At 43.6% G+C, this 10,308-nt stretch overlaps 1 protein-coding gene across 2 annotated transcripts; it reads left to right on the forward strand.

Moving 5' to 3' along the window:
- The first annotated feature begins 215 nt into the window (after window positions 1-215).
- On the forward strand, window positions 216-1,214 carry LOC132371331 (vacuolar protein sorting-associated protein 26A-like). 2 transcript variants are annotated; one of them, XM_059932559.1, is made up of 2 exons: window positions 231-957; window positions 1,101-1,129. In XM_059932559.1, the coding sequence occupies exons 1-2, from the start codon at window positions 231-233 to the stop codon at window positions 1,127-1,129; spliced, it is 756 nt and encodes a 251-aa protein (XP_059788542.1). The 2 variants fall into 2 exon arrangements, with proteins under 2 accessions (XP_059788543.1, XP_059788542.1); XM_059932560.1 differs by having other exon boundaries at window positions 216-1,214.
- The last annotated feature ends 9,094 nt before the right edge of the window (window positions 1,215-10,308 follow it).

The raw sequence follows: 10,308 nt of genomic DNA on the forward strand, positions 1-10,308 counted from the left end.
AAGAAGCGTGGTTCACAGAGATTTAAAGAGTCCTGGGGAGGGGGAGGTAGGAGGGTAAAGCAATATTGGGAGAATGGCACCAGCTGGCCTTTCTTTCCTGGATATGGTCTCAAAGTGCAGAGGAGCATTAAGTTTTGTACTAAAGATTTAGAAAAATAGGAGCCTGGGCTGGGAGTTCTCCTGAAGGAAGAGGAGTGAAGTGGGGGGACGCGGCGGTGGCAGCACTGACAATGGGTTTTCTTGGAGGATTTTTGGGTCCCATTTGTGAGATCGATGTTGTCCTTAATGATAGGGAAACCAGGAAAACGGCAGAAATGAAAACTGAAGTTGGCAAAGTAGAAAAACGCTATCTTTTCTATGATGGAGAATCTGTTTCAGGAAAGGTAAACCTAGCCTTTCAGCAACCTGGAAAGAGGCTAGAGCACCAAGGAATCAGAATTGAATTTGTAGGTCAAACTGAACTTTTCAATGACAAGAGTAATACTCACAAATTTGTAAACCTAGTGAAAGAACTAGCCTTACCTGGAGAACTGACTCAGAGCAGAAGTTATGATTTTGCATTTATGCAAGTTGAAAAGCCATGCGAATCTTATATCGGTGCCAATGTCTGCTTAAGGTATTTCCTTAAAGTGACAATAGTAAGAAGACTGACAGACTTGGTAAAAGAATATGACCTTATTGTTCACCAGCTTGCTACCTATCCTGACGTCAACAACTCTATTAAGATGGAAGTGGGCACTGAAGATTGTCTACACATAGAATTTGAATATAATAAATCAAAGCATCATTTAAAGGATGTGACTGTGGGAAAAATTTACTTCTTATTAGTAAGAATAAAAATCCAACATATGGAGTTACAACTGATTAAAAAAGAGATCACGGGAATTGGACCCAGTGCCACAACAGAAACAGAAACAATCGCTAAATATGAAATAATGGATGGTACACCAGTAAAAGGTGAATCAACTCCAGTAAGACTGTTTTTAGCAGGATACGACCCAACTCCAACAATGAGAGATGTGAACAAAAAATCTTCCGTAAGGTACTTTTTAATTCTAGCCCTTGTTGATGAGGAAGACAGGACATACTTCAAGCAGCAGGATATCATTTTGTGGAGAAAAGCTCCTGAAAAACTGAGGAAACAGAGAGCAAACTCTCACCAGAGATTTGGATCGCCAGAATCACAGGCATCTACTGAGCAGCCTGAAATGTGAACTGAATAGGAGAAAAAAAGAAAAAAAAAAACTCCTACATCCGTTGAGATTTAAGTTCGGCAGGTTAAAGATGGTTGCAGCGTGTAGGGTGGGGGAAAAGCCAAAACTCCATTTATGATAGTCTTCCTTTATCTTACAGCGCTGAGTTTATTTTATGACATAACTAAATGTTCTTCACGTATATACATTTTTAAAAAATGCTTTCTTTGGGCTTCCCTGGTGGCGCAGTGGTTGAGAATCTGCCTGCCAATGCAGGGGACACGGGTTCGAGCCCTGGTCTGGGAAGATCCCACATGCCACGGAGCAACTAAGCCCGTGAGCCACAACTACTGAGCCTGCGCGTCTGAAGCCTGTGCTCCGCAACAAGAGAGGCCGTGACAGTGAGAGGCCCGCGCACAGCGATGAAGAGTGGCCCCCGCTTGCCACAACTAGAGAAAGCCCTTGCACAGAAACGAAGATCCAATACAGCCAAAAATAAATAAATAAATAAATAAATAAATAAATTTATAAAAAAAAAAAAAAAAAAATGCTTTCTTTGAAACACTGGAACTTTCTTAAACTGCCGTGTTGTTTTCTTCTTTTTTAACTGCACACTTTCCTTTAATGATAAGCACTCAGCTATACATCAGCATAAACATTAAAGATTTTCATGTGAGTAGGTTGGTATTTGTAATTTGCTTTCTTTCTGCATAATGTTGATTACAAATTCTTTTCTTCTCCTTTTTCATGCTAATGATTACCTCTTATTCTCTACATGCAAAAAATTAAATATTTTGTGTTCAAATAAAATTAGAAAACCTGAGCGGCCTGTACATCCTGCAAAGATCTAAAACATGGCATTTCAATGTTTTTGAAAACTACATTCATGATTTTCCATACATGTTTGAGAAATGCATACGAGTGCTTTACTGTAGGTGCCTCTGAGTCTACCATTCCGTGGCTTCCTGAATTTTGTTCTCTTTGAAGTCTTCTGTGGTGTGAATTTTAAATTTTTTTCCATAAGAGATTATGTAGCATGTCATTGCAGCTTTTTTGGGGGGTGGGTACCATATTAAGTAACCATTTTGCTACTAATATCTGATAGGTACCACTGTATGTTTTCTGCAATGCAGAGTTGACTCTATGTTGGCATTTGAGTTTGTTAAAACTATCTAATTTTTCCATAAATACTTTGAAAAAAAATTTTTTGGTTTAATGAATCTTTTTAGCACATATATGCAAATATAATTTTCTTGCAAATATTCTCTTTCCTTTTCAGGGGAAAATTTGAGGATGGGGGACTCAGGAGAACAGGTGAAGCATGTAGTTACCCAGATCTGGACAATTTCATGTTTGTTAAATTGGAACCTTGACTAGTTCAAACTCAAATTTAAACTTCTTCATCCACTCTGTTTAAATTTTTTAAACGTTAAATTCAAGTAATGTTCAAACCCTCTAAAAAAGAAGGTTGCAGTCACCTGTTTTTATGCTATGCATGGGGTCTGATCGCAAATACATTAAATGTGGGGTGTAGGAACTAAAACGAAGCCTGTTGTGTGAAACTACTTTCACTTATGGTTCAGTGGTTTTTGTACCAATATTTTTTTATACACTTCAGTGCAAGTCTTGTCAGTTAACCTTACTTTATGAGTAAGCTAAGTAACGCAAATTACATTTCTTTAAGCCTGTTTTACTACTATGGCACTTTGAAAAATGGTCAGTAACCAACTTCTTAACTGGCAAAAGGTTCCATGTACCACGTGCTGAAGCATCTATTTTAAATGTGGTTATCTGTGAATGGTAATGTTTTCCTTCATGTAAGTGCCTGTTCAGAGTTTCAAATTTTTAAAATGCCAAATATTTTCATGGTCACTTGCATGTAGTAATCTGGAAAATATTCAAAGAAAAATTGAAAACCAATTGTATTTAACCATCCTCAACCTGTGCAACCATGATGTATAATAAAGAATTTGAACCAGAAAAAAAAAAAAAGATTTAGAAAAATGAAGTTAGGAGTAAGTCTAGAGGGCTGTTGAGTTATCATAGAAACTTGATGCCACTGATTCCAGGGCTCCACTAGGTGAGGTCCCCCAAACCACTGATTCTAAAGTCTGGGCATTGAATTTATTGGCAAGAAAGACAGGGGGAGTGCCAGACCCAACAATGGCTGAGTTAAGGTCATGACAAACTAGCTTCACACATATAATTTTCAAAATGCAAAACAAACTGATAATCTGAAAGCCCTAGAGAACAACCCAAAGTGAGCAGATTTTGTAGAGGACAGGGTTTGAGGTAGCTGCTTCAGCCAGAAAGTGAGGGGGGATTTCTAGAACTAAAAAAAAACAGTAGGAGAGCCTCAAATTCTGTGTATAAATGCTGCCCAAACCCCTGGTTGCCCCCTGAGGCATGCAAATACTGGGGAAATTCAAGGTGATCTAGATAAGGATAAAAGAACACAATTACATGCAAGTTGCTGTTTACTTAATTGCCTACCTTAGTGAGAATCAACAGAATCCAGAGTTTCCACCCAACATTCACAATGTCAAGGATAAAATTCAAAATTACTCAACATACAAAGAAATATGAAAACATGACCCATTCTCAACAAAGAAGCACAATCAACACAGATCAGTCCCAAAACGACCCAGATGTTAGAAGGCAAGGATTTTAAAAGTGGCGATTACTAATGAGGGCCATCAATTGAAGGAAAATGGGACTCACACAACGAATGAAAGACAGCAAATCTAAGCAGGGAAAAGAGAACAAAGTGGGGATTCTGGAATTAAGAATACAACATCCGAAGTAAACCACTGAAGTTGCAAACAGTAGAATGGAGAAGACAGAGCACAAAATGTGAAAACTGAGCGATAGAAATGACTATATCTGAAGAAAAGAGAGGAAAATGAAGATCTGCAAAATGATACAAAGTGCCTAACATATGTATAATTGTCATTTCAACAAATTGAGAATAGGACAGGAGAAAACATTGGGAGAGATAATGGCCACAAAATTCCCAAATGTGGTGAATTTAAAGATTCAAGATGACCTTTGAACCCTTAGCAGGATACACAGGAAGAGAACCACGCCCGGGCATGTAACATTCAAACAATGAAAACCAGAGAGAAGATCTTGACAGTATACAGAGAAAAATGGCACATTACACACAGGGACCAGTGTAGCAAATGACTCTTCACTTCTCAGTAGAAAAAACTGAGACCAGAATTCAGTGGAATGCCACCTTTTAAAGTCCTGCAGAAATAGAGACACAGGTGTAGAGAACAAATGTATGGACACCAAGGGGGGAAAGGGGGTGGTGGTGGGATGAACTGGGAGATTGGGATCGACATATATACACTATTATGTATAAAATGGATAACTAATAAGAACCTGCTGTATAAAAAAATAAATAAAATAATAATTTAAAAAATAGAATAAAAGTGCTGAAAGATGCTAACACATATATATGGAACCTAAAAAAAAAAAACAAAAAGGCTCTGAAAAACCTAGGGGCAGCACAGGAAGATGCAGATGTAGAGAATGGACTTGAGGACACGGGGAGGGGGAAGGGTAAGCTGGGACGAAGCGAGAGAGTGGCATGGACATATATACACTACCAAATGTCAAATAGATAGCTAGTGGGAAGCAGCCGCATAGCACAGGGAGATCAGCTGGGTGCTTTGTGACCACCTAGAGGGGTGGGATAGGGAGGGTGGGAGGGAGACGCAAGAAGGAGGAGATACGGGGATATATGTATACGTATAGCTGATTCACTTTGTTATAAAGGAGAAACTAACATATCACTGTAAAGCAATTATACTCCAATAAAGATGTTAAAAAAAAAAAAAAAGTGCTGAAAGAGAAACCAAAATCTTATCAACTCAGAATTCTCTAACGGGGAAAAAAATACCTTTAAGAATAAAGGCAAAGTAAAAATGCAGGTGGGTCTAGCTAGTATTATTTCACAAAATGCATTCCTGTTGAACCAAAATGCTTTCTGTTGACAGAGTCTTTTGTTTTTAATGCCCTGAAGGGAAAATGACAGAGACCCAACCTGAATTGAACCCATAGGCCGTATCTTTGCCATCCCTGTCTCGTGGTGAAATAAGCACTACAAGTAGAAAGCAGAAGTGAATAGGAAGAAAGAAGCTAAATTCATCAGAAAAACACTTTTACCACTTGGATTATTTCTGGTTCAAAACCTCAGGAGCTTCGGGGTGTAATCTGAAACCTGCCCCCATATGTGGAGGGCAAGGAGAGACCACTCCAGACTGGCAGGTGGCAGTTTTAATAAGCAAGGGGACTTAGATCCCGGGTGGCCCCTAGACCAGCAGATCTCCGCACCTGCCCGCCACAATCTTCAAGTTTATAGATAGGCCTTAACTGGGTTCAGTCACGTATTCAGGGCAGGTGGTCTCAACAGCAGCTCAATCTCTCAAGGCTGCGTCCTTGGAACGCTCCCACTGTGGGAACAGTAGGCAGACGCAGCTTCCAAGGACGGGGGCAGGGCAAAAGGAGCCTCCAACTGCCCTGGTCCAGCTCACAGGTCAACCAGCAGTCATGTCCTATTGATTTCCCCAAACAACTATAAAAATGCCCAACATAAAGCAATCAAAATTAGAGCTTTAGATACAACATTGTATCTAGTTTATCAGTCAAAATGTTTTAAATATAAAATTTATTTTCCTCTCAATATGCATGACTTTGAAAATTTAATACTCTGGCGAGATCAGAAAACAGAACGTGAGGCTACCCTGCAGGTCTGAAGATGGTCACCCCACATCAGTAGGAGTCACTTCCATGTACCACTACTCTTATGTTTCAAAAAGCAGTGAAGAAAAGGATTAGTAATTAGCACCAGTGAAGTAAGAAGTTAACATTAGGAAAAAAAAATTTTTTTAAAAACAAATTACAGAATAATTTTGGAATACAGTTGAGCGACTACACATTAAAGTTTAAGTTGTCCATTCTGCAATACTGAGATGTATCAGTAACCCCCACCTTTTACCACGGAAGACTTTAGTATCTTTTAGACTATGAAAAAGAAATGCAAACATCTTGTGTAAATAATAAAACTGCAGCTCTTCTTTTTATAAAGGTTATATTGGATTTTAATAAATTCCTTCTACAATGGTATGTAGGTTTTCCAAACCAAACTTTTAAACGTTCACATTGTTTAGTAATATTATTGCAAAATATATTCATTAAGCAATCAAAAAAAAACCTACAATATATTATAACTATGGAAGATTTAAGTGGAAAGTATAGTGAAAATAAGAATCACTCTGTCTCCTAATTCTGAGCTCATCAGAGTGAACAGTGTGGTATATTTCCTTACTGCCTTTTCTCTTCACCTGTGTATTTCTATGTAATTAGTAGCATAAAATGTATACCATTCATTTTGTATCTTTTTTAAAAAAAAGAAAGCAAGAAAGTAAGGCACTTAGTGAGTTTCCAGAAAGCCTCAATATTAGACCAGAGCTGGCAGAAGTCAGTAAGCCCTGGCGGGTGCAGAGCCCACCCCTGTGGAGTTGCCCCAGGTAAGCTGCTCGACTGGTCTGTGGGCTGCACCCAGCTGTTAGGCCCTCTTGCAAGTATCTGTAGAACAGCCCTAGCTGTTGACTGGTGCTTGACCAGTGCTTGACGGATACGCTCACTGCACCCAGCCCCAGACCGACACGGGGTAGGGGAGACTGCGGGATCCCATGGGGACATTTTACTTTCCCAGTGCCAGGCGGCTGTCACTCTGGAGCTACCTCCTCAGGACCAGTGGCTCCTGCCCACACCAGGGATGACAGTTGGATTGGTACCCTCTGTGGTCCTTGGCAGCTATTAGCAGATGGTAGATGACCCCACAGTCAGAAGCAAGGAAGCTACAAAAAGGACCTTTCTTTTCCCAATTCTGGGGGTGTCAATATTTGAGAAGGAACCCAGAGGCAAATAACACATCCCAAGATGGCTAAACTCAACCACTGAGTGGCCACCCTAAAAGAGGAAGACAAGAGATGTTTCCCAAGGAATGTCTGCCCAAGAACAAATCATAATAAAGTGCCAACAGAAATGGCTGTGATAGTAATCGGTAAATAAATAACACGAAAGGGAGTCCAGCTGAAACGTCTTCCGGAGAGGTTGAGGCTCTTCCGCCCAAGAAGTGTCCCAACATGAACCCTCCCAAGAGCACAAAATGGAAACAAACACTTCAAACGTACAATAAAATAAACTGATATTATTAACTTTGATGCTTTATTAAAACTATTGAAACCTAAGTCTCATGTGGTCTGTCCAGTACTTTCCAGTGTCGACTGTTAACCCCTGCTCTGTACGTGCCCCTCATTCTCTCCAGAACATTCACTAACACTCCATCCCAGCACTGCCACCTCACTGCAGCAACCTCCAAAACAAACTACCAACTACAATTTACAAAGCGTGAAGGCAAAGTACAACTTAACTAGATTCTTCTTTGAGGAAGGGGATTGGAATTTTTTTCTCCCAGCAGATGGATAATCATAACCTCCCTTTAGGCAATGGGGACCATCAAAGATTTTAAAGCATGAAGGGTGGGTATGACTAGAGCTGTGTTCTAGAGAGTGAAAGCAATCTGCAGATTTGTATTTGGGTTCTTGGAACTTAGTAGGAGTTTACAATGTTTGCTAAATAAATGACTGATGATGACTGTTTATGGAATTAATATGATTCAATGGACCAAGCGTTTGTTGGGCACCGGCTAGAGGCACAGGGTGATCCCTAACTCATGACTAAAGGTTTTTCTAGTACCTTCTAAATTGTTGCTGTGTGTTTGAACACTTCCCGGAAAATTTTATTGGTGTCAATACCCTGCAGTATTGCCAAGAAGCCACTTTACCATCGGAACCGAAGGCAGTTTAAAAAAGAAATTACCGAATGATCTTCTGAATGTCTCTACTACATACTCACTGATGAGTGAAACTTAATTATCTTTAAAGTCTTATAATATCAGCTACCCCATATTGAAAAGACATCTCCTAAGGATATTAAATAAAGTAAATGTGAAAAGTGTAACTACTCGAATCATAGTTAATAAGAACAGAGATCAAGACATGAGGTGCTGATTCAAATATTTCACTCAGGCCTGAATGGAGTAGAAAACCATGGTTATCACTTAATTGAAATAAAAGTATTCAGTCCTGAAGCCTTATCTTACATAACAGACCAGGAGTTCCCTTATCCACCAAATGAATCTAATACCATTACTAACTTCAATTCCACATATGTCCAACAGCCAACAAATAGGTATTAATGAGAACAATCTGTTAATAACATGCTAATAAACACATACGCTTCTCTGCATATAAAAAAGGTAGAAGCAAAAACAGGCGTAGCAAACACAAGACAAAACCTTAGAGCACAGATCCAGGCTACACATCAAATCTAAGATCCAAAGAAAGTACTTGCCTTCTTTCAGTTTAAAACAAAAAATTACAAATACTCTAAAATATTTTTAAAGCACATTGATACATACACGGCCGCACAGCTTCCCTGTGTAACCCAGGTAAGGAATTTCCTTGCAAACTAACCACTACCTAAGGTGAGAACAGACAGGTGAGGCAGAGAACAGGACAACTGACCATGGCCAAGCAAGGCTGTGCCGCACACGAGATCGCCGTGGAACCGAGACCTCCGTGGGGATCTGCTTCTCTGCGCGCGGACAGAGATGCTTCCCTGGGCATGTCCCTCCCGCTCTGGGCCACTGGAGAGGTTCTGGAACGGTTCCTCAGGCCACTGCCCGCCCCTCTTCCCTCCGAACATCAGTAATTTCCTGGAAATATTCCAGGCACGCAGCGGCCCATTAAAGTTAATTACGCACGTGTCCGTGACACCGACAAGAGCGTGCGCCCCCGGCAGAGCCCAGAACGCCTCCCGGGAAGCCCTTTAATGGAAGCTCCGGCCCAGGGGTCACGGGCTGATTCCGAGAGGCCCTGCCTCCCCCCGCTGACCTTTCGCCCTCCCCGAAACGCGGCAATCCCTGGAAACAGCTGCGTCTGCCAGCGAGCCGGCCGAGCCCCGGGCAGCCCAGAGCAGGTGCACCTGCAGAGCCTGGCGTTGGCTTTGGGTCGATTAAACACCACCTCTTCTCACAAACCCCCGCGCGCGGCCCACCGACTGGACTCAAGAACCCCCTCCCCGGCTGAGGAGGGGCCGGCGGCTCGGAATACGCAAACCAGCGCCCGTCCTCTCGCCCGCAACCTGCAGTCGCCACCTGCTCTCCAGGTTCCCGCACCAGCCCCTCCGTCGCGGGTCCCTTACCTTGTGGCCTTTCCCCGGGGGACATCTGACGTTATTGGAGGCTCCCGCTGTCTGATTCATGTCCGGAGGAAGTTGGGGGACGATTCTCTACCTCTAAAAGTTCCTTGGCGCGCGGAGGATGGCAAGGTGCGCGTCTCCCGGAGGCGAGGTGGGTCCTCCCTGTGCAGCCACGACCGGGCGGCGTCCCCACGCGGCAGGTTTCCGTGGGGCCCCCCGCCCAGGGAGGCTAAGCCCTGCAGCCCGAGCCGAAGAAGGAGAAGCAGCTGCTGGGACCCGGAGGGAGCCCGGCCGGCGCCGGCGGCTCCGAGGGCGCTCGGCCCAGGGCTGCCTTCCCGGGAAATAGTCCAGGACTCTCCAGACCAGAAGCGCGAGCAAATCCAAAAGGAGCTCCGAGGTGGGGCGAGGAGGTACGTGTACGGGGAGGGTGGGAGCGGCAGGACTGAGCTCTTCCCCCGAGTAAGGGGTGGGGAAAGCCGCGGAAGCTCGAGAAGCCCGCGCCCCCCGCCCCCCCGGGCGGAGCTGCGGCTGCAGGGCGCGTAGCGCACGGGTTCGCGCGGGCCTCCAGCACCGACCTTCGCCCACCCCTCCACGCCCTCCAGCGCCGCGCCTGGAGCCGCAATCCGTGCGGACCAGGCAGCCCAGCCGGCCGGCACGGCTGAATTGAGCAGGGCCACTTGGAGGGGCGGGCGCCCGCTCTCGCCTGCAGCTCCTGCCCCGGCTCGAGCCGCCAAATCTTCCCGGGATGGTCGGGAGGTGGCACGCGAGGCTCTGCCGGGCGCCACTGCACAGGGAAGGCGAGGCAGTGGAGGGGGCGGAGGACGAGCTGGGACGGTAC

The sequence above is a fragment of the Balaenoptera ricei genome, chromosome 9 (assembly GCF_028023285.1).
Source record: "Balaenoptera ricei isolate mBalRic1 chromosome 9, mBalRic1.hap2, whole genome shotgun sequence".
NCBI classification, from domain to species: domain Eukaryota; kingdom Metazoa; phylum Chordata; class Mammalia; order Artiodactyla; family Balaenopteridae; genus Balaenoptera; species Balaenoptera ricei.